This window comes from Protopterus annectens, chromosome 16.part0 (genome assembly GCF_019279795.1).
Source record: "Protopterus annectens isolate FY-2018-M chromosome 16.part0, PAN1.0, whole genome shotgun sequence".
In the NCBI taxonomy this organism is placed as follows: Eukaryota; Metazoa; Chordata; order Ceratodontiformes; family Protopteridae; genus Protopterus; species Protopterus annectens.
Genome location: NC_056750.1, coordinates 338,653,095 through 338,678,297, shown reverse-complemented (window position 1 = coordinate 338,678,297; position 25,203 = coordinate 338,653,095). Strand labels below are relative to the sequence as shown.

The 25,203-nt window shown below is 40.8% G+C and overlaps 1 protein-coding gene across 1 annotated transcript in view; it reads left to right on the top strand.

Moving 5' to 3' along the window:
* NUP188 (nucleoporin 188) overlaps positions 1 to 25,203 on the top strand; it is a 3,305,077-nt gene that overhangs the window by 2,482,586 nt on the left and 797,288 nt on the right. Inside the window, exon 38 of the mRNA XM_044058121.1 lies at positions 21,694 to 21,852. Within this exon, the coding sequence (XP_043914056.1) occupies positions 21,694 to 21,852 (159 nt within the window). The remainder of the gene's footprint in view (positions 1 to 21,693; positions 21,853 to 25,203) is intronic.

Here is a 25,203-nt window from a genome sequence, read left to right as displayed (position 1 = left end):
ATCATCTTGAACGCTGATGGTACCTCTTGCCAGGTTGCATCTGTGAAAATTGCAATAGTGTATCAAGGACAAGTGTTACTGACGCATGAAGTCTCTCTAAACCAGCACTTCCCTCCTCTCTTTCTTAAGAAAGGAGATTGCCTTATGGCAAGAGCAGATTCCCTTGAATCAGGCAGTGCCGTTCAAACTCGAATTAGGGCTCAGATTCTAACCACAGACATCTCATTTTTTGCAAGGAGAGTCTGTGTAGGGAACCTGAGAGCCCATGGGACCTGCAACAAGACCTTCAGGAGGGACTTGGTCCAAGAGGTAGGAATGAAACACCAATAGTCTAATGCATCCTATTTTAGGGCCATATATTGACAGTTTAAGAAAAACAGCACTAGATTCCAACAAATTAATATTAAAGTGAGATGTTCTGGGAAGTAGTCCACAATTGGAGCATGCCACAGATGGATTATTTTGCTCATCCAGAAAGAGAGAGCTGAGAAAATATTGCACCAGCCTTCCCAAGAAAGAAGCCTGGATGACAAATGCCTCCTCCGTCTGGTGTCCAGGCTTATATCTTTATGCTTTTTCTCCCACTTGTGTAATCTTGAGGATACTTTAAAAGCTCACAGATGAGATGCCAAAAATTATTTTGGTAGCACAGTTCTTGCCAAGGCAACATTGGTTTTCCTTCCATCTGAGGCTAGCCAGGAAGAGCCATGCTTGTTGCCCCAACTGATAAAACTGCGCAAATACAGAGCTAGGTTGTTCACCCAAACTCACAGGCTGTAAGGGTAACAGTATGTCGGACACATTCTCTGAGGACATTCTTCTTATCCTGGGGAGAACTGAAAATCTAGCATTAGAAAGTCCTACATAAGGTAGAAAATGATCTCACATTGGTGTCTTGGAGATCTGGACCTAGTTTCTGCAGAAGTCTCCTTGGTTCTCATATACCTCTCAGACCTGCTGAAAGCAGGCCTTTCCTATCCCTCCTTCAAGATACGTTCTTATTACATCTCTGCTTGTCTGCCATTGCAACCACCTCTTTTCTCACAACTGCCAATGAAACAGTTTCTAAAATGGGTTCTGCATTTGTGACCTACCAGAAGAAGAGATTGCACTATCCCAGGTCCTCAGTTTTGTATTCAAAATGTTAATATCTCTTCCTTTTGATTCTATTTCTCCCACCATTTCAAAACTGTTAGTCTAGAAGACTGCCCTTTTGGTAGCCTTGACCGTCGCCAGAAAGATTTCTAAACTACAGGCTGTTGTATATAGAACCCTTTTTAGTAGTCCTTAAAGATAGGGTTACCCTTTGCAACAATCTCTCATTCATGCCTAAAGTAGTTACAGAACTTACTTTAGATCATTCGGTGCATACACCAATGTTTTCCCTCAATATAACAAGGCCAAAGAAAATTTTGCAATTGGTTAATGTGCATAGGCAGCTTAGATTTTATCTGGACAGAAGTAAACATGTCAGAAAATCAGATCAACTGTTTTTATAATTTGCAAAGAGGGGAGTAAGGTAAGGCTGTCAACGAAAAGACAGTTTCAAAGTAGATTGCCAACTGCATTAACTTATTTACCTTCACCATGGAAAGCAAATTCCCAAACAAGTGAGACCTGTCAGGGCCAACTGCCACCACAGCCTTCCATGGGGGAGGGGGGTCACTACCCATGTGATCATTGCAGCAGCTACTTGTTTTATCTGTCTATACATTTGTAAAACATTCTAGTCTGGATGCCATGTCCAGGGCAGACTTTACCTCCTTGCTCCTTGTGCCAGTAAAGAAGAAATCTGGAGAAAGTAAGTGAAAAGCCACCAGAAAAATGAGAAACAATCTCTGACTGGGAAGAACCTTTCAGCTTTTCATCAAAAAGTAGTTAGTCTTTCTGCTTCAGTACAGAATATGGCTTCCAATGTTTTAGAGGGGAAAATAAATCAAATGCACTCAGAAGTGTTTAAAATAAGTGAAACAGTGGATTTTAAATTGATTTTAACTGTGTGGAAGGAATATTAGCTGAACTGGAAGTTAGTCAGTGTTTGCTGAATTTTGTTATTTGCTAGTAATTACAGGTGTGGGGGTAGTCACATTCTTTGATTTCCTGTCCTTGCCTATTTAAGTGGTACAGTGTGAAATATTTTCTGCTTAAAAACCTCAGCTTTGGCCGGCTAAGAACTTGCTATATTCAACTGGACAAGAGAATTGAAGTACCTTTATCTGCTCTTTTTTTTCCAAAAAAATACAGTATTTAAATTGATTTTAACTGTGTGGAAGGAATATTAGCTGAACTGGAAGTCGTCAGTGTTTGCTGAATTTTGTTATTTGCTAGTAATTACAGGTGTGGGGGTAGTCACATTCTTTGATTTCCTGTCCTTGCGTATTTAAGTGGTACAGTGCGAAATATTTTCTGCTTAAAAAACTCAGCTTTGGCCGGCTAAGAACTTGCTATATTCAACTGGACGTATAAGAGAATTTAAGTACCTTTATCTGCTCTTTTTTTCAAAAAAATACAGTATTTAAATTGATTTTAACTGTGTGGAAGGAATATTAGCTGAACTGGAAGTTAGTCCGTGTTTGCTGAATTTTGTTATTTACTAGTAATTACAGGTGTGGGGGTAGTCACATTCTTTGATTTCCTGTCCTTGCCTATTTAAGTGGTACAGTGTGAAATATTTTCTGCTTAAAAACCTCAGCTTTGGCCGGCTAAGAACTTGCTATATTCAACTGGACGTATAAGAGAATTTAAGTACCTTTATCTGCTCTTTTTTTTTTCCAAAAAAATACAGTATTTAAATTGATTTTAACTGTGTGGAAGGAATATTAACTGAACTGGAAGTTTTCACTGTGCTCTTCAGTTAGTCCCACTCGCCCTCCCTGTTTTTGTTTTGGTGTTAATCTTAGTGGCCTTACAACTGCCCGCCCCTCTTGTAAATTTGTGTTTGGATACTCCTTCTGGGCCCATCTCATTTGCTCACTCAACTGAGTGCAGTGAGATCATATTCTGATTTCAGGCACTCCTACTGTGTACAAAGAGAGCATCTGGGAAACAGAAAAAAAAAATTAAGCTTGTTTCCTGCCTTTCCTGTTAAGTGGTATAGACTATTTGTAGGCTTCTGAGCCCCCAAGCCCTTCTATGTTGGAGGGAAGCCTTCTAGCTTAGTTTTTTTTTCTTATAACTAGCCAGTTTTTTAGTTTCAGCACTCAAATCTGTTTCTTTGATCTCAGCACTTGTTCAGAAAAAAAAAAATTCATCTGCTTTTACTGTACTTGTGTTTCTACCTACTTTTTTTTACTTTTGCATCATCTTAAAAGTACTCAATTGTATTTCTTACAGCTTGGTGTAACTCATTCTAAGCCTTCTGGTTTAAACACTTGGGCTTCGGACCAGTTGTTTTGCACTGAGAGGGTTTGTGGTCTGCACTGTAGTGGCAGAACAGGTAGCTTACATCTTCTAGGTTGGGAACTGCTGATTGAGGGCTCAGTGTCTGTTGTTCTAAAAGTGTATTAATTCTGGTTTAAGCACTTGGGCTTTCAGGCCAGTTATTTTACATTAAGAGGGTTCGTGGTCTGCACTGTTGTGGGAGGAGAGGCTGGACTCTGCCCTTCTGAGCTGGGAATTTCTGGTTGAAGACTTATACTGCATGCATATCTGAACTGCTTCTTACTGAAGTTGGTGCGCCTTGTTTGCTGTGGCATAGACTGGATTCGGGCCTGCTAGATCTAGCTTTGTTTGTGTAACTTGAGCACTAATCCAGGCATTCTCTAAAAGTATTCAATTGTATTTATTACTGCTTGGTAGTAACTTGATTAAAGTGTAGCTATCATTCTAAGTCTTTTGGATTAAGCACTTGGGCTTAAGACCAGTTGTTTTACATTAGGAAGGTTTGTGGCATGCACTGTGGTGGCAGGACAGGTAGCTTTCATCCTTCTAAGTTGGGAACTGCTGATTGAGAGCCCAGTGTCTGTTATTCTTAAAGTGTATTAGTTCTGGTTTAAGCACTTGGGCTTCAGGCCAGTTATTTTACATTAAGAAGGTTTGTGGTCTGCACTCTTGTGGGAGAAGAGGCTGGACTCTGCCCTTCTGAGCTGGGAATTTCTGGTTAAAGGTTTATAGTGCCTGAATATTTGAACTGTATCTTACTGAAATTGGTACACCTTGTTTGCTGTAGCATAGACTAGATCCAGGCCTGCTGAATCTAGCTTTGTTTATATGCTTGTTGTTTGTTTGCTTGTTATTTCCCTGGAACGCTAATTCCACCTAATCGCGGCTTCTCAGCTTTTGTGGATCACTAGTGATATCTGCATTGCTTACTGTACTTATTTCCTTGTTTCACTTGAAAGAAAGTTACTGTTTGTCGTTTTTGCATTTAAGTTACCTGTAACGCATTGCACTTAAGTTACCTGGCACTTGCTCACTAAAGCAATTATATAAGTCAGCACTAAAAATTAAAAGCACTACACCCTCACTCCCCACTGGCCCTTGTTTTCAATTATTAAGGAATTCCCAATATTATTCTAGCATGTCCAAAGGTCAGTTTTCAATCTCCTCTCCGGTCCAGCTGGTGAATCTGGGAATCTTGAGGCAATGTTACAACTGCCTCATGTACACAGACAACCCTCTCCTCCTCCCAACAAATTCCAACACATGTGAGAGATGTAACCATATAGCCAAACTGGAGGCTAAACTCTCTCGACTCAGTACTGGCATAACCAGTCAGGAGGAGAAGGAAACCACACTCACTACAATTCCAGTCTCACATAGACCTACCACGACAGCAAACCAAACACATAATCACACAAAAACATACTCGGAGGCTCTAAATAAAGATCTGCCGAAGCAGCAGAGACCTCCAAAGCAGACACCCAAGCAGCCGCTACCCCAAAACAAAACACGTGCAACACATATCTCACAAAGCCAGTGTTCCAAACAGTCACAGCCCTTAAGACTAAACAACACACCTGATACACTTGTAATAGGTGACTCTATCGTCAGGCACACTGACGTCCCGCTCACCAGGCTGAACAAGGAGAGGGTCACAGTGAGCAGCCTGTCGGGCGCTAGGATCCGCCACATAACACAAGCACTCAGGTCACTCCAAGGCAAGTACAAATATGACTCAGTCATTGTCCATGCTGGTGTGAATGACCTGAGACGTACCTCCCTGGACTACATGAAAAGGGACATAAAGGAGCTCTCTGAGCATGTAGCCCAGGCCGGTATGACCTTGACCTTGAGTAGCATCTTACCCTCACCAGGAATGATGTCACAATATGAAGACAAGATGATCAATTTCAACAATTGGCTTAAGTACTGGTGTCATTCAAAGGGGATCCAATGCCTGTCAGCTTGGGATGATATGCTCGACAAGCCACGATGCTTCGCTAGGGACGGCTTGCACCTGTCACCCCTGGGCTTTCGGATATTGGCAAAGGCTCTTGCTACCCCCATAGTGCCTTTTTTAGGCAAGGCTCAAAAGACAAACCCTCCTCCATAGGTATCACAAGGGATAAGAAACTGAGTAATGCTACTCAACGCCAGAAGTCTAAACCTCAAGATGCACGCACTCAAAACTCTCCTTAGCATGGAGAACATCGATATCTGTGCAGTAACAGAAACCTGGTTCAGGGCTCCCGAGAGCACCCCAGCACTACCAGGTTATAGCTCATACCATGCTTTTCGGCCCCAAAACTTGGACCGAACCACAAAAGGAGGGGGAGTATCGATATTCATCAAAGATACCCACACCTCCAGGTTGGTGGCAAAGCACGAAGCATCAGAGACTATCCATGTGCAACTAACAGTGGGTAAAACTGCCTTCCAGTTTATAGCCTGCTACAGACCACCCTCCCAAACCCAGGAACCCCACTCGGCCTTCTTGAGAACACTGGAAAATATGAAGGTCTCTCCAAACACCATTATATTGGGTGACTTCAACTACCCAAACATAGACTGGGAGCATTACTCTAGCTCCAACACCCTAGCCCAAAGGTTCCTAGAATTTATAAACTCAAATGCTATGGAATAACTTGTTACCACTCCCACAAGAGGGGAAAACATACTGGACCTGATCATCACCAACATGGCGACTCTATGCTCCAGACCAGAAGTGTATCCCTCACTGGTAAGATCAGACCATAAACTAATCTCACTGGATATTCACATCCCGACCCCACCCCCTGCCCAGAAAACCACAGTGAAAAACTTCTCTAAAGCAAATTTCACACTCCTCAAAACTGAGGTGGAATCCTTCAAAGCCCCCGGGCCTGTGGAAAATACGTCCCAGACTGCAGAATCCTTTATAAACACATTCTATGAACACCTTCAGGAATGCATGGATCATGCAATCCCAAATAAAACCAAGACCCAATCCTCCAAAGGCAGACGTCCTGTCTGGTGGACCCCAGCCATAAACAAACTATACAATAGAAGGAGGAAGCTACTAAATGATAGAGCAAAATCCCAAAAAGGGAAGGCATCACTGATCAGTATTAGCAAAAAACTACGGGCACACACAAAATTGTCTAAGGCCAGCTTCGAGAGAAAAATTGCACAGGACATTAAGGATAATCACAAGGCTTTCTTTAGTTATGTTAGGAACCTGGGTGGTAATTCCCAGATATGCTCAGAATTAGTCCAAAATGACAAAAAATACACCGAACCCACAGACATTGCCAACATCCTAGCTGACAGGTTCAGCGCAAACTTCTCCCCCCTCCCCACCAAAAGGGCAAATATCTATCCCAGCAGAGTGCTGCCCCCTGACATCTCAGATGCTCAGGTAAGAGCCGCCGTCTCCAAAGCAAAAAACACAGCATCAATGGGACCAGATGGTGTCCCGGGCTGCGTCCTACATGAACTCCAAGAAGAGCTAAACCCAAACATAAAACTACTGTTCAGTCTCAGCCTTACTACAGGATATGTGCCCAAAGAGTGGCGTACAGCAACAGTGGTCCCTCTCCATAAAGGTGGTGCCTCAACGGATCCTGGAAACTATCGCCCCATAAGCCTGACTAGCTTGGTCTTCAAAGCTATGGAAATGATCATCATGGACCTCATAAATAAAGATATTGGGGACCTACAAACACTGGATCCTACCCAGTTCGGCTTTGTTAAGGGCAGATCCTGCCTCTTAAACCTGGTTGATTTCTTTGAAACAGTCACCAAGGTCATTGACGAGGGGAAGGTGGTCCACACAGCCTACCTGGACCTCGCAAAAGCCTTCGATACAATACCCCACTCGGGCATTATAGATAAGCTCACCAGCTTAAATATAAACCCCTATGTCACTAGATGGATTGCAAACTGGCTCAAGGACAGAACCCACATGGTTAGAATTGCTGGAGCCATGTCAGACTCCAAACCACAAACCAGTTATAAGTGGTGTCCCACAAGGCTCAGTCCTGGGACCTCTCTTGTTCGGTATATATTTATCGGCGGTACAGGCCAACATGGAAGGACTGTGGCTGACCAAGTTCACAGATGACTGCAAACTGGGCGCCATAATCGACTCTCCAGCCGACACAAGCATCCTCCAAAAGGGCCTCATAGAAACAGACAACTGGTGCCAGAGCCATGGTCTCAAGCTAAATGCCAAAAAGTGTATAGTCATCCCCTTTGGCAAAAACAAAGTGCCCACAAATTACCACATAGGTGGTAATCCATTAAGTACAGAAGAAGTAATTAGGGACCTGGGGACCCAAGTTGATAGCAATCTCTCATTTGACAACCACGTGGCCAAAGTGGTTAGAAAAACATTTTATATAGCCCACCTAATCATGAAGGGATTCACATCTAGATCAGGGGAGGTCATCGTGCCTCTTTACTCATCCCTCATCAGGCCCATAATTGAGTACAATGCCCCTTTTGGGATGTACCTTACCAGACACCTGCAGCAACTGGAAAGACCCCAAAAGTACCTCACCAAGAGGATCAAAGGGCTCAAACAGATGCCATATGCTGCCCAGTTAAAGAAACTCCAGCTTTACTCAGTGGCATACTGCCTGTTCAGAGGCGATCTGTGCCTGACGTATAAAGCCATGTCCAACCCGGAATTAATGGACATGCTGCACCTCAAAATCCAAATCCCATCGAGCTACACGCTCGAGAGACTTCAACCTCAGCACTGAAATAAATAGGACATGCTGGAGGGACAGATTCATAACCCAGAGGCTCCTTTCACTCTGGAATAAAATCCCAGTCCAGGTTAGGCAGAGTCCCTCATTGACTCTCTTCAAGAGGAATCTTGATGAGTGGATGGGAGATCGTAGGTTTAACCCGGGTATCACTTCTGTGTCACTGTTAGACAGAGGCACAGTATACTAACCTTGAAAAAGGGCATAGCAAAATAAATTTAAAATGGGTGGCAAAAGCCAAACACATTCTGGCTAGGCTTATAAATGCCCTAGGGCAGATAGCCTAGTATGAACCTATAATATGTAAAGTAAAATCACAAAAAATGGAAAAATAGAAGAAGCTTTAAGTAGCTATTCAGATGAGTTGATAAAACTGCAGAAATCAGAGGTTTAAATGAAAGAATGAACATGAGTCTTCTCAAGAAAAAGATTTTCAAAAATAATTAGTAGGCAGACCATGTAGAGCAATCCTGAGATTTTCTGCTATACCAGAACTAGAAGGAATAGTTTGTATTAATTTTATGAAAGAACAAATAAATACCTGGACTGGTATTACCAGCAGGGTTGGTTAATTCAGTGAACATCATCTATATGCCCCATATATACAGTGACTAGACCCCTGTTAAAATGCCAGTTTTTTGCGATATAAAAAAGTGACACCGCAATAATTAATTTCAAACCTTTTCCCACCTTTAATGTGACCTATAACCTGTACAGTTCAATTGAAAAACAAATCTGTTAGAGGATAAAATATAAAAAATAAAAAATGTATAATACGCTGGTTGCGTAAGTGTGCATGCCCTTAAACTAATACTTTGTTAAAGCACCTTTTGATTTAATTACAACTTTCAGACTTTTTGGGTACAAACCTGACATCAATTAAAGAGACTCTGACTAACCCCAAATAAAGTTCAGATGTCCTAGTAGGATTTTCCTAACATTTACTCAGTTGCCTGCTACAGCAAAAGCCATAGTTCGCAGAGAGCTTGCAAAGCATCAAAGGGATCTCATTGTTGAAAGGTATCCGGAGAAGGATACAAAAAAATATCCACAGCATTGGATATACCATGGAACACAGTGGAGACAGTCCTCAAAAAGTGGAGAAAATATGGGACAACAGTGACGTTGCAAAGAACTGGACGTCCCTCCAAAATTGATGAAAAGATGAGACAAAAACTGGTCCAGGGGCTGCCAAGAAACCTACAGCAACATTGAAGGAGCTGCAGGAATTTTTGAGAAGTACTGGTTGTGTACTGCATGTGACAATCTCCCGTATTCTCCATATGTCTGGACTATGGGTAGGGTTGCAAGATGGAAGCCTTTTCTTAAACAGAAAAACATCCAGGCCCTGACAAAATTTGCAAAATAATACATAGTTTCCCAAAAGCATGTGGGACAATGTGTTATGGTCTGATGAGACCAAGGTTGAACTTTTTGGCCACAATTCCAAAAGATACTTTTGGCACAAAAACAACACTTCACATCACCAAAAGAACACCATCCCCACGGTGAAGCATGGTGGTGGTAGTATCGTGCTTTGGGGTTGCTTTTCTTCAGCTGGAACTGGGGGCTTTAGTCAAGGGTGGAGGGAATTATGAACAGTTCCAAATACCAGTCACTTTTGGCCCAAAACCTTTAGGTGTCTGCTAGAAAGCTGAAGATGAAGAGAAATTTCACATTTCAACATGACAATGACCCCAATCATACAATCCAGATCAACAAAAGAATGGCTTCAACAGAAGAAAATAAAAGTTTTGGAATGGCGCAGCCAGAGCCCAGACCTAAATCCAATAGAACATCTGTAGAGTGACCTGAAGAGGTATGGGCACAAGAGATGCTCTCGCAATCTGACAGATTTGGAGTCCTTTTGCAAAGAAGAGTGGGCAAATATTGCCAAGTCAAGATGTGCCATGGTTATAGACTCCTACCCAAGAAAACTGAATGCTGTTATGCTGTAATTAAATCAAAAGGAGGTGCTTCAACAAAGTATTAGTTTATGGGTGTGCACACTTATGCAACCAGATTATTGTATGTTTTTTTTTTATATTTTTCCCTTAAATTTATTTTTCAATTGAATTGTATAGGTTATAGGTCACATTAAAGGTGGGGAAAAGTTTTGAAATGATTTATTGTGGTCTCATTTTTTTATATCACAAAAACCTGGCATTTTAACAGGGGTGGGTACGCTTTTTATATCCGCTGTACTTGAGAAAACATTGAAGACCTATTGTAGTAAATTTACAATCATACCAGCAAAATGAGCTGCTCTTGAAAAAACTGACAGAAGGGAGAAAGATTAAAAATCAGGCACACCAAAGTGTTTGAGGAAAGTGATTATTCACTGCAGGAATCCTGGTGCTGGGAATTTTATCAGGAGATAGAGAGGCAGATGTAAGATTCACGTTGTTATAGCCAGCTGTGTTCAGAATATTTTTCCAGGAGAATCAGGCATTTTTGGATGCAGAACTGGTCAGAATGTGCTAGCAAAGCACAGAGAGAGAGGCATTGCCACTGAGTCCATTTCCATTATTCCATAGGAAAATGCTTGAAGGAGACAAAAACAAAAGCCCAGGAGCAGACTAGAAGAATTGTCATTACCTTGGACTTGAACCAGAGATCTGTGTTAGGAAATTGAGATGTTCAGGAGGAAGACCAGCAACAATGTGCAATTTGTGAAACAAATGCGAGAATTATAATACATCAGTGCAACTAGATGAATTTTGGCATGTGAACTATGATTCTGCAAAAAGTGGCTTAAAAAGACTGAAGTTTATTGACTGTTTTAAACTGGGGGGAGGGTTCTCAAACATAATCCCTACTTTGTCATTAATGTTTAGAAGGATGCTGAATGGATTAAAGAAGGAGATAATTTTAAAAAATGTACTCATTTTTATAAAATAAATTTCATTATTTAATTTTTTTAATGTTGTAAAGCAGATATTCATTATTAGATCATTGTTGCGTTAGCCTAATCAGTTTGGGTTATATCTTGCAATGAAAGGACAACTGACCAGCATCCAAAGTTTTAGGACACCATCCATGAGCCCTAAACCTTGAAGGGCTTGAGAACATATAAAGTCAGTGATTAGGATACCAAACCTTTAGAACTTTCTTGTCGTTGAAGTGTGCTCTGCCTACAGGCTTTGAGTGCTAGAGCTTCACCAAGGCTGGGCAAGTAAGTATCCCTGGGAAAAGCCTTCCATTTTACCAATATTTATGAAGAAAAGTTACTTTTTCTGTAGAAGATAATATATTTCAGCTAGGAGCTCTGTTTTTAGTAGTTGCCACTAAAAATTAACTTTGCAAAGTTTTATTTTTTTTTTTATTAGGTTTACCTGTTTGGGGCAATTGTTTAAAAATCAGTATTGTGTTACAAGTGTATTATAGTCTGTGAAAAAATTCAAGATTCTGTTTATCAGACATTTTTCTCAGCTCCAACATGGAGTAAGCTATGGACTTTCAGTACTTCCCACCCTGTCCTCAAGAAGAACAAAGTTTTATTTGAGTCTTCAGTAGTCAAGCCAGCTTTCTCATTGCTTCAGCTATTAATGAGTGACTTTGCTGTGGCCAAATCAGGTACCACGGACTGCTCAATTTCTCTCAGTGCCACTGATGTTGCGAATTGAGAAGCTGCTAAGGAACTGAAGATATTCGCATCCTTTGCAGCTGCTGGGTTGCCTCTTCAGGGAAGGAAAAACACACTTGTTAGTCTCAGAGGAGTTAGCATAATCTGTTTTGCAACAAAGTCAACGTATTCTGCTTGATTCCCAGGGAAGAGCACCATCTTTGGATCAGTCTTTTTCTAGGAGTCTCTTATTCTGAAAAAAACAAACTTGGGCATATGCCTTCTCCTGTTTAACATAGCCAGTGAAGAGTGCTTGGATTTTGTTATGGGCTTATTTCAAGATTTTAGTTCTTTAAATTCTGATCCACTGACTTTCAAAAGAAAGATTCTTTTCCACTCTATCATAGTTTGATTCCCAGTCTGAAGGACAGGAATTAGGCTGGGAATGTATTTCTCCACTACTTGTATCATAGGCAGGGAAATCTGATTCTGAAAACAAGTTTTTCTTCAGACAGTCCCCCTGAAAAGTTATTTTTCTTTTAATCTGTAGCCAGGATGAAAGACTTGTTTCAGTGGAAACAGACTGACATTGCAGTATCCCAGAAAAAATATTTTGATTCATTATAGCTGGATTTTCCTCATCATGCAGCTGTTCCTCTTGTTGTACTGCCATTAAATAAAGTTTTCTTGACAGCCTGCAGTGTAGATTGACTTTATAAGACATCACAGACCCACAAATATATAGTTTCAAATCCCAAATCAGACCCCAGCAGTTATTTCTTAAGCAAAAAATATCTGTTGCCAAACATCTTGTGAATGCAAACCCTATTCCTTCTGACAAGCATGGGAAAGCTTTTGATAGATTTGGGAGAAAAGTATATTCTTCTGCTACAGTTTTCAGAATTCTGAATTGTCAGGCTTGTATCTCAAAATTTCTACTTGCTTTTGAAAAATGAGAATGTCTAATAGCTTCTGTTTCTCAGATAACAAACACTCTGAAGTAGTGTTATGAGTCTGCTGATGTTGTATCCAGAGATGCTATTTGATCAGTAATGAGAAGGTTTGCTTGTTTGCATTGTCAGAATTTACCAGAGGATGTCAAAGCTGAGATTTTGAATGCTCCCATAGACAGAGAAGTATTGTTTGGCCCCTCTTCTGATGAAGCACTGAAAAGACTTGATGAGAGTAAAGTTAATTTGGGTTGGGCTAGACATTTTTCAATCCTCCTTTGCCAGAGTTTAATAGGACCTTTTCTTCCAATTGATGATCCTTTTATAGAAAGCAGAACAAACTGTCCTGGCAAGGTTCAAGCAAGCTGTACTTCAAACAGCAATGGCAGGAAAAAAATGGGGAGCCTGTCAGCACCAAGAAATGACTGACTTCATGTAACTTTAGGTATTTCCCCATTCCCACCATGGGATTCCATTAAATTTTTCGTTAATTCTAGGTCTTCATTTACCTCAGTGGCATCAGACAACTTCAAGCAAGGTCTCTTGAGAATCATTCAAAATGGCTATTGTTGACAGTGGGAGTCCCTTCCTCCTTTTTTGGAGGGGGGGGTCCACCTAATCTTTCAAACAAAACTCCCCTTTTCCTCAGGTTCTGGAACAACTGCTTTCTTTAGGGGTCTTAAAGCAAATTTCCCTAGATCAAACAGGGAAAGAATTTTATTCAGGAATCTTTCTGGTGTCAAAGGGAGGAGGAACATGGTGATAAGATCTAGACCCTTCCTTTCTAAAATTTCACATCACGTCCCAAAGTTCAGGATGCTTTTCTGTTCAGTTTCTGTTATACATCATCTCAACTCAGTTTGTTGGTAACTCTTGAGTAAAAAAGATGTCTTATCATCAGATCCGTATTCTCAAAGACTTGATGATAGTAGTACTCTTCACTGGTGGATTCCATATCCTAAGCCTTCCTAAGGGAAGGAAAAATGTAATGATCTAAACAGAGATACTCTGGTAGTCCTGAAAAGGACTTTTGGTATGTACGCTCTGCACTTTTGAAAACCTGAGTCAGTTGAAGATTACATTGAGCAATTTATCCTTGTGAGTATCCCTCATCCCTGCCTCATTTTGCCTTTTGGCTGGAAGAATGCATAGTAGCTTTTAATCGGTTTCCGAATAAAAGCTTTATTTGATGGAGTGCTAAAACATTCAGACTGTTTTTAGGATTTTCTTGTCTGGCTTACATTTTCAGTTATCGGTCTTATTTACATCTCTAAGGGAATGTAAAGTGTCTCACACCGGTAATATGAATGGCCCTACAACCTGCAATGCACTGTTTTTCCATATTTAGATGACTATCCTCTATTTGGAGACTCTGTTTCAAAATGTCAGGAATCACTTGCCTGAGACAGTGACCTCCTCCTCAGTATGGAATTTCAGATAAACATTCAAATATCTTTTTCTCATTCCTTCTTATTAAAGGATAGTATTTCTGGGATGCCTTCAGGATACATCTCTCATGAGGGCTTTTCTTCGTCAAGACAAAGTAGATGTCTACATGGAACAATTTCAGATTTTTCTACAAACAGTCTCTGACCTCATACAGGGGGATATTTGAAGACTATATTTCTGGCCAGACTACACTTAAAAAAAAAATCATTGGTTTCTCTCATCTTTTTATACTCAAAACCAGTGCCCACTTTGTTTTATTTTATTATTTAATTTACATTTGTTTACCAGGGAGGTCCGACTAGACATAGCTGTCCGTTTTCAGTGGAGGCCCAGGGAGGAAAGCTCCAGAAACAGTTGTTAAAATACATAAAATATTTACATTTACATATTGGTTTAGGCATACAATTACAAAATATAGCCGATAGTAACAAATCGTTGTATGATTATACATAAGATATTTACATAAGCATAGTTGGTTTGACATACAATTAAAAAGTATAGCAGGTAGTAGCAACATATGATAGTATGTAGTTAAAGTTGGTTTAGTATGGATAATCTTGAAAATGTGATGAAAATAAAAGAAGAGATGTAAAAGAAAGAATACTAGTCAGATTGTCTATGAGGAGGATCCCAGTGTTGGGGTTTGTCAGAAGGAAATTACTTTGGTGGTTGGAACAATTGTCTCAACGTAAGTTTCTTCTTCTCCCATCAAGCTGCTATTCTTTCTGTGACCGCAGATGCCTTGGACTTTACTTGGGGAGCTATTTTCAAGGGAGTAAAAGTTCAGGGTCTGTGAAACAAGCAGGACAGGCTAAAGCTGCAAAGGAATGATAGCAGTAATAAATGGTCTCAAATCTCTAAACCATCTTTGGATTCCAGGTCATTAGCTAGTAATCACAGACAATACCACTGTGATATGGTACGTAAATGAGGGGAGGGGGAGATTATATCCCCTTTGCAGACTAACTATGGTAGCCAGGGAACTAGCAACTAAACACAGTCTATCCCTTCAGGCTGCCTACATTAAGTCAGAGGAAAATATTATTGCAGACAAGTTAAGCAGGGCCAGGATAGACCCCCATAAATGGAAACTGAACCTGGGGTTCTTCAATGAATTGATCCAGTTGTTTGGAACTCCTCATATAGATCTGTTTCACTTCATTCACCACAGACAGTTAAAGAACTTCTACTCCAGGATTTCTTGCAAGCAGGCCTGGAATAAATGCCTTATTCCCATGTTTGGGAATGTTCCTGTACACCTTTCCATTGACAGCAGGGGTCATTCTAAACATTCAGAAGGACTTGCCAGAGATTATTGTGGTGAATCCCTTTTGATCCGGGCAACAGTGGTTATCCCTTCTTTTGAAAATGGCCTAGGACAATTGCCACAAACTCCTGGACAGACTGGGCTTGCGCTAGATAGGGGTTGTTTGATATACCACAACTTTCAGATTCTTCAAATGACTGCCTAGATTATTCAGTTTTAATACTTTTGGCACATATTTTCTGAAGACAAAGCAGTGCAGCAGGTAGGCTAAGAAACCTGCTACTAGAAAATCATATATTGGTGAGTGGAAAAGATTTTCTATTTAATAGCTAAGTAAGAACAAGGATACTTTTACAGCCCAGATGTTTCTGGTTTCAAAATATTTGTGTAAGTTATCCTCTGGCCCTTCTTAATCTTCTTTCAAGATTCATCTATCTGCCATCTCTGTTTTTCTACCCATAGATCACCCCCTTTATTCCCAACCTCAAGTTAAATGTTTATGAAACAGGAGGCTTATCCTTGGTATCTCCGTTTTGTTCTAGAGAAACTTGTACATTTTACATTTGAACCTGCATACGAGGCTGAACTGAAGATGATCATGTTTCACTGTTGCAGTCATCACCTGTGGGTTATCCCTGCTGTGGTAGCCCTCGGACAGCCTGAATACCAGAGTCAATGTTTTTCTGCGTCGGCTGTAGTCACCTTTAGTCTGATGTCAGGTCATCAGTGCTATAAAGCAAAGCAGCCAAGTCTTTCTTGCCATAGAGCCCGTAGCAAAAGCAGTTCACACGAGTGCTGGTCAGTCACTACCAGACTTTGAATTTCAGCCGAAAACATCTAAAGATAAGTACCCCGTTGGGGACCCTTTTTTCTTGCTCTAACCAGTGTCCGAAAAAGTGGAAAGCAGATCCCACACAGAGACTTCCATTCTTACTGCGTCACTTGTTTAGGCCCAGACCACAATGTCCCCTGTTGCCGGTTCTGTGCCCTCTTTAATGCAAGTGCCATTCACCGTAGAGCTCTTATTGTAGACAGTTATTTTCGTGTTCCATCTTTGCATTCTGATATGGCGTCCATCAGCCAACAATCCGTGGACATTCCAAAAAAACACAGAGATAAAGATAGAGACAGACCACATAAGACTAAGCCTTCCGACGACGATGCTGCTAAGCAGGTCGTCAGTTCTCCAGAATTCATTCAGGCACTTTTGCAGCCCCCTGATGCCCAATTCGGTATCTACGCAGGTCGCTATGCTGCAGAAATCTTCATCTTACAAGCCTTTGGCTGTCTCTGCCTCGGTTGGGTCCAGAGCCGTGACGCAGGCACCGGCTTCCGGGGAGGCCTTTTGCACTAGAAAATCTAGACAAAAAAACGAAGTCTTCTCATCCGACTACGGTTTCTCTCCGGCCTAGAAGCCAGGCCACTCCTAGAAGATCTTCTTCTAGCCACCATCTTGCTTCTGCTCCACCACCCCAAGCACAAATGCTTAAAATGACAGAGGATCTCATCTCCCTTATCCGGGGTAGTCAGGCCACAACTTCTAAAAGGAAAAGGCACCCTTCTCCAGAAGTTATGACAACAGGATTCTGTGGAATCTGCCTATTCAGATTTTGAAGAGGAACAGCAACCTCTGGCTGCTTATGAGGATTCAGATGCAGAAGAATCCATCCCTTCTGCCTCCCCTCCAGGAGGACCTTTCCTTCAGGGAAACCCTTAACACGCTCGGAGAACATTTCCAGTGGGAATCTCAGGATTTTCCCCAATCTAAGAAAAGACTTGAAGAGTTTCTGGACCTGCCCAACACAGACCCCTCGCCACACCCTCCCCTATTTTAGAAGTGGTGGATGATGTTTTCTATGAATCCAGCTTAGCCCCTGACGCCCTCCCACCCGTTCCCAGTAAACCTGACTGGTATTACAGAGTACTGGATTCTCACAAATACCTGTACAGAAATCCTGCTGCAGACCCAGATGTTATTACACAGGGACCTAAAGGAGCTAAGACTAGTTCTGCCAAGAATCCTATTCCTTCTGACAAGGACTCCAGAGCCCTAGACAGATGGGGTAAAAAAGTATACACCTCTGCAACCTTAGCTATCAGAACACTCAGTTGTCAGTTCCATATGTTAAAATATCAGCAACACACTTTGGCACTATTAAAACAAAAAATTTCTACTTTTCCTGACTGTGCCAATTCAAAAGAGTTAGCAGATTTCCTGCACTCTGTCAAGTGGCCAAACACTCATTACACTGTTGATATGATGCCCTAGAAGCCTCTAGCAGGGCAGCAGTGACAGGATCTGTCATTAGGAGACATGCATGGCTGAAGGAACAACCTCTCCCTGATCATGTCAAGTTTAAACTTATTGATGCACCCCTGTATAAGGAGCGCTTGTTTGGAGTAAAAGCAGAAGAGGTGTTTAACAAAATGAAAGACAAAGCAAAATCTATGGAAACAGTAAGATTTCTTTCAGGTTCAACCTCCCAGGTTCAGCAGGAACTTTCCCTCTAAGCACTGGTCCTTCCCTGCACCTAGCAGGTAGAGCCAAAGCAAGCCCCGCAGGGACAGACCATCCAGGCCCATATCCCAGGGCCAGCAGACAGAAGCAAACAGTGGACCACTTCCTCCCCAAAGGCAAGGAGTTCAAAGCCACCCTTCTATGGCAAAAACTCACAATGACTCCCCCTATCCCCCTCTGTCCTCCATTCACTCACCAAAATCTAGGAGGAAGACTCTCCCACTTAAAAGAAAATTGGCTTTCTGTATCAAAGGACCAATGGGTCTTAAAGATAATTTTTCAGGGATACAAATTCTCTTTCAGCGAGCTCCTATTTTCAAGAAGGTACCCAGATTTGCCTCCAAATCAGTGGATATTGAACAATAAATCCTCATGTATACCAGACCACATTTATGACATAAATAGGGAAGATTTGAACAGTTGGTGAAACATAAATAACTTGTAGAAACTTTACTGGGTTTAAGTTCCTATTTTAGAAAAAGGCAAATGGAATCCAAGGGGCGGACCTTGGGAAAATGTAATTGAAGAAAATGATTTAAAATGGCAACTTAAACTAAACACTGTAAGGTTCCCAGGATTAAGTGAAGTAGTATTACTTATAGGTGTGCTCCTAAGAATTTGTAGTAGGCTGTAAGGGGAACGCTTAGTAATGAAATATGAGTAATGAATTGATGATTGTTAAAGTATAATGAATTTTGATTGGTGAATGGATAATTGGGGGTATTTAATTGCATGATGATGTGTATTATATGTTCTGAAGAAGTCCAGTGAGGCAGTAAGCGCTTAACAGTAAAGAACTTTGCGGACTAGCTGTCATCCTATTGGTCTTTTTTCATTAATTACCGGATTGTTTTAAACTTTGACACTGCGAGGGCGAGCAAGGTATTGCCCAATATCTGGAAGCCTTGGGGAGGAAGGTACAAGCCATCCCTGGCAAAGCAGTTAGGACTGTCAACCATCTTTTTCCAGGCTGATATATATTGTACCCCCTTTGAATGACACCAGAAGCTAAGCCAGTTGTTGAATTTAGTCATATATTTTTCAGATTGTGGCATCATTCTTGAGTATGGTGGAATACTGCTCAAGGCTAGGCTGATGCCATCCCTTGGTTCCAAAGTTATCTAACTACAGTCTGAGTTCAGTTGCCTCAGTGAGTGAATTACTACTAAAAACCTCATACTAAATGCATCCAAAACTAAATCTGTGCTTTTTGGTTCTAAGAGAAACTAAGCAGATCCAAGAAACTAATGATTTATGATCATAACCACCACCCCTTAGAGCAAGTCACTTCTTTCAAGTATCTTGGTCTCTGGTTAGACCTCTCACTCAACTTCCACTTTCATCTTGATAATGCATGTAAAAAATGAATTCCCCCCACTTTTCCGGACACAAAAATATCCCATTTCCTCTTGTATTCCACAAGGTTTGCAATAGGGAAGGAATCCAACTTCCCTCAACTCAAATTCAGCCTCCCTCTTATATCAGCAGCCTCCACTAAAAACTCCACCACCATTCAAACGTTAGAGAACAGATTATGCAGCTTTATTACACACACTCCCAAGAAGTGGATACCACTGTATAACACTAGAAGAGGCATATTTGCTCCCAGTTAACCAAAGAGCAGACTGGGTTTAAATTCTCAACTGTACAAACTCCTACATGAACGTACTCTCCCTCCTTTAGCATCAGAACTAATAAGAGATCCCCCCTCCCAAATACAATTGAAGAAACTTGCGCCACTCTGGTTCTAAAACACAACCCCCCCCAGTACTAGCTACATATCTCGGACCATGCATTCTCAGTTCTCGGGTCCAATCTGTGGGAATCCCTCTCACTGGAAATAACACTCATTCTCTTATTCCGAGTTTCATTCTATACTAAAATCACATTTAGTTAAACAAGCAGAATGGACTCGTTACTCTTCCGGTCGTATCACTTTAACTCTTCTCCACTAAGATCCTTTGCTCCTTTTCACATATCTAATTTATTGTACTGTAATTTCTCAACTGTTGTGAACCTCCTGTGCATGTTGGAAATTAATACATTGGATTTATTGTGTATCTTAAGCACTACTCTACCATTGTACTGTTTTACTGTTACTTGTGTGTTCAGATTCATCTAGTTTGTATATCTGGTCAATTTTGGTCCCAGGCAGAGACTAAAAAATGGGCAGAATTGATCAGTGCCTTACCTCGGTAAACAAATTAAATAAATAAATACCTGCCACAGACACAAATTCCAAGAGCTCTGTCATGTCTCTCTTCATATAGTTCAGGGAGTTGTGTTTCAAGTCATTTACATCCACTTGTGCCAGGAATGCACCATATGTGTGCTTTTGGTACAAGAACTTGAGTGCATATGTGATATGGGAAAAATTGGCACCTGATAGGCAGCTATCATTACCCACTACTTCCAGAGCCTGGTGAGTGTTGCATCGGTGTGGCTCACTATGGAGTCACCTATGATTAGAAAATTGGATTGTCTGGAGGTTTGCCTTATGTGCTTTTGAATTTAATTAATGTGAGTCTGTTTCATGATGTGTGCTGTCTGTCCTGTTTGTGAGTCTTTGTAGATTTCTGAAGGTACTTATTTCTTAGGTTACATTTAGGTAGCCTTTGTGGTTTTAAGTAGGTTATTTTAAGAGTCTCAGCATATGTAGGTCGATCGGTTTAGTGTAGTGTTGTGTGGTACCGACACCTTGCTTGTTATTTGTAGTGGCTACATGTGAGAGCTTTGCCTTCAATAACATTATACAACTACATCTCTCACACACTGTCAGTTTGCTTAATTGGTAGGTGGTTATCAGTAAACATGAGACAATTACTACAGTGTCTCAAAATGCCCTTTTCAGCCAAGATGGTTGCAGAGACAAATGGAAGTGCAAGTCCATGCCTCCAAATACTTACAAAAGTGGCCTAAACAGGAGAAGGGGTAGTGCCTATGAGCCTTGGAATTATTTTCTTCAGTGCTAGCTGTCTGAAAAAAATAGACTGCCTCACCACATTAGGACACGCACTGTGCGCATCTTCTGAGAGAATGTTTTGGCTCTTAGGTAAAGTATTGGTTTATTTCCTCCTCTCTTCTTAATTTCTAAGCAACAGTGATCTAGAGCACATAACAGCTGTGCAAGTAAACTTACCATATGCTTTAATAGATCATTGTTGCAGTAGCTGTCCCCTCCTTCAAGCTCCTTCATTTGGTATTTGTATCGCCAGGGTGTTGAAGTATATTCCATTGTGAATATAGTTATCCTTGCATATTTCTTAGCCTTTTCCCTTTTGGGGCTATTTTCCCGCTACTTGGGGCAAGAAAGCTCTAAGGTCTTGGTACTCTGCCTTTTTTTTTTTTTTATGGAGTTCATCTTGAGCCTCTTAACAGAGTGCAATAAGGATTCCCTAAAGCTTTGAAACTGTGGTAGTGGGTAGGACTCCCAAATAGCTTAGGCTTCTGCAAGAATGATGTATTACAACATCTACTATTATGGTAAGTTTACGTGTTTGTCTTACTGAGGCAGTAAGTGCATTTTTTATTTGAGAATATGAACCATGAGGAAGTTAGTTGTCTTCTTTTATATTATTCAGTTGTGCCGGTTTGTTTAACATTTAATCTGAAAAAGTCTAGATCATGAAGATAAATAACCTGTTTAGTATCTCACAATATGTAGGTAAGTTTGACTTTTTATTTACAGTCTCGGTGTTTTAGCTCAGTACCTTATCTCCTGTAGTTTCTTTTTTTTTTTTTGCTGGAAATGATAAATTCAGTCTGTGATAGTCAAAAGTCATAAATATTTTTTGTTTTGTTTGTTTCTTCAGATTCTAAGTTCTTCACGAAAATCACTGGATGCACCATCGTGGCCTGGGGTGTACTGCTTGTGTGTATCCCTAATGGAGCGTCTCCTTAAAACACTGGGATACACCTTTTTGTCTGACGCTTTAGATTTTGTTGGAGTTCACCAGGAGAGAATTCTTCAGGTAACTTACTGTGCATATCTTAAAACATGATCTTCTAGGAAGTTTTCTTGGATAGGTAAAGCCCTGTAACCACCATCAATTCTTCTTCGCTCTGGTTCCATCCAGCCTGTTCCTACACCACCCACAACCCATCACATCTCTTTTTTTCTAGCAGTCCCAGACATAACCCTTCACTTGTTGGCTCCTGCCTTTCTTACAAAAGAGGAAATGTAGAGGCTACTTTATACTCCAGTATAGTAACACCTACCAGCTCTTTAAGCCTGTTTCACTGCCATCTCATCTCAGTGTTTGAACATGCAGTAATGTCAATGCAGGTTATACACACATGCAGGGGGCCACCTCACATGTTTATCAGTACCTCTCAAAACATTGATATTAACCATCAAGCCAGTAATAGCCCAGAAAGCTCCCCCAAGGAAAGAGAACTGAATATTTGACTCTGCATCCCATCCTCTGTAGCTGGCAAATGGGTGCAGTGGTTGCATACTGTGAACAAATGTTTCCAGTATCGCAGATGGAAATAACCCCTTTCATGCTAGCATATCTTTTTAGTTCTTCCAAGAGCTAAACTTCACCACTCCTCCCTTTTAGAATGTTGGCGGTGGAGATATTTGGTGCAAGGCCACTCTAATGAATGCTGCCCCTATTCTCACCAACCTTCAGTCCAATCATCTGTCTAAACTGGAACTCACTTATAAGATTGCAAGATATGCCACTAATCAAAGCTATCACTCTCACCACTGCCTGTCCTTGAAAAACCTTCAGTGGCTGCAATTTCACCAGTAAATCCTACTACCCCAGCTTCACCTGGCTCAGTCTATCGTATATAAACCCTCATCCTGTCCTCCTGTCTCTACCCTCATCCAACCCTGTACTCCTGACTGCTCACTCTGTACCTCTCAGCAGCACCTATTGCAAGTTTCTGTCCAGTAAAAATATTGGCAAACTCCTCTACAGCCACTCTGTGACAAATGCTTGGAATAAACTACCACTAAGTGTAAGATCGATCCCCAACACTAACTCCTTCAAAATATCACTAAAAGACAGTCTCCTTAAATCATGGTCATGCTTATGCAATGACCCAACTTAATCTACCCTCCCCTCCTCTAATGCTACTGCAGTAACCTCCAGCTTTTCCCTCCATTCTCTTTTAACTGCTTTTAAACTCCTACTAATAGGCAGTAGTACTTGCAGCTTACAGCCTGTATTCTTTGCTATTGGCACCCTGAGTTTGTTTTTTTGGCTATCTCTTGTATATAATCTGCACTATAATTTATTTGTTCTCTTTGATTGCATGATTGTGACCTTTTTATCATGTTTGACTTGGTCTCTGTATTTAATTGTATGTAACTCTGTTATTGTTTTGACATATTTTATCTATGTATGTAATAATTTTTTTTACTATTTTCACTTGTAATAATGGAGCTTTTTTCCTACCCTTAGTCTACTTTTTTACTTGTAATACTGGATCTTTTCTCCTTGGGCGTCTGCTGAAAAAGGTCTGCTGCCCAGTCAGACTAACCTGTTTAACAAATGTCAAGTAAATAAAAATAAATATTTGTTTGAAGCATCTATAGAAATGACGTAAGCAGTATGCCTGTACTGTGAGCTGTTAGTGGGTGTTTGTTTGCATTACTACAGCATTTGCTCTCCATGACATTTCTTCTGCAGTATTGCAGTTTTCTTAATCAGTAATATTCATAGAAAAGCATGTAGTGTTATTCACACACCACACACACACACACACTAAACTTTCCAGCCTTAGATGTTCAGCCAGTCACTGATCAGAGTAGCTAAAATTATACGGTTTAAATTGGAACATCGAAAGACGAAAATGTTGAAGCACACAACATCGAACACAGAACATCGAATGCAAAAAAACCCCGAAAGCGCATAATTTTGAAACGGAAGGTACAAACAAAAACACTTGGCCATCCGCTCACCTAACCGTAACACACCAAACGCCATGCCTCTTAAACTGTCAAAACACAACCCAGCCACCTAATGTCACTACCCTACAAACATAAACATTGAGTACTCTACTCCGCTCAACAAAAAGTAAATATTAAAAACAAAACCAGCATACTAGCACACAACAATAACCACACTACATATACACTATCTACAGACAGCAAAATATTTACATTATTTACTACTAAAATACGCAAACCATCTACAAACTATTTCGGCCCCCACACTTAAATATACCAACTCTGTGATCGCACCACAGTAGAGGGTAATACATTCACATGTAACATTCCGATGTTGTGTCTTGTTTACCCTGCTATTGAACAGTGGTTCGTAGCAGACGTTCTTCGCATTTCACATTTCCCAATGACGTCAGGGTGTATAACTTTGCATGGGACAACTATGGCAGTCCAGGGTTTCCATTTTTGGAATTTTGAGCTTTCGACATTGTTCGCGTTCGAGGTTTGGTGTTCGATGTTGTGCGATTCACGATTCTGAGTCTTCCATGTTCTAATGTACACCCAAAATTGTATTGGTGTTTAATCTGAGCAGAGAGGGAGGAATTTGATCATATATCCTTTCTGTTCAGAAGGTTGAAAGTGTTTAGTATATGGCAGCTGACTATATGCAGCCTGATTTTTGCTTTGAGAAGATGCTTTTCATCATTTGCTTTTTGTACTATTTTTACTTTCTAGTCTTTCTTCTGTTTATTTTTGACAACAGTACTTGGAGTTAATCTCTAGCCTATATCATTCTTGCTCCTGTCTTGTCATATCCAACATAGGTTTGAGCCATCCTCAAGTTTTTTTCCAACTCAAATTAGTAGTTTGAAATCTTTTAAGATGTTTATCATTCTCACTGCTGCAGTAGCCTTTGGCTGTTTGGGTTGTATCCTGCCCAGGATATAACAACTGGCCATCTTCAAAACTCTGGCTTCCCTCCCACACTTTCAGTCTGAGTGCTGATTGGACAGCCCATTTGTGGAGAGAAATCAGCATTCCAATTAAAGATTACTTCAGATATTTCTTGATGTCTCAAAGAGCAACAGCCAACAGGCTTCACAGGTGCAGCAATTGGCTACAGAGTTCATTTTTGACAGGCACCATAGGAGAACCACAAAGAAAATATTTCCTTTTTAAATGTTTAGATTTTTTTTTCTGAAGTATTTGTCATTTTATTAATATCAGACGTTTCTTGTCAGAGATAGTTATTTTTAGAACAGGGCTTATTTTTAAATCCAACAATCCATCCTCAACCCTTTTTCCCATTTTTTGCACATGGGGTCGGGGTGTCACTTCAGTAGTGACAATCATCTAGAGACAAGGTTTACACAGCCAGGTGGCTAGCCCTAACTCGGTAGTTCATTCGTACTACACACTCATA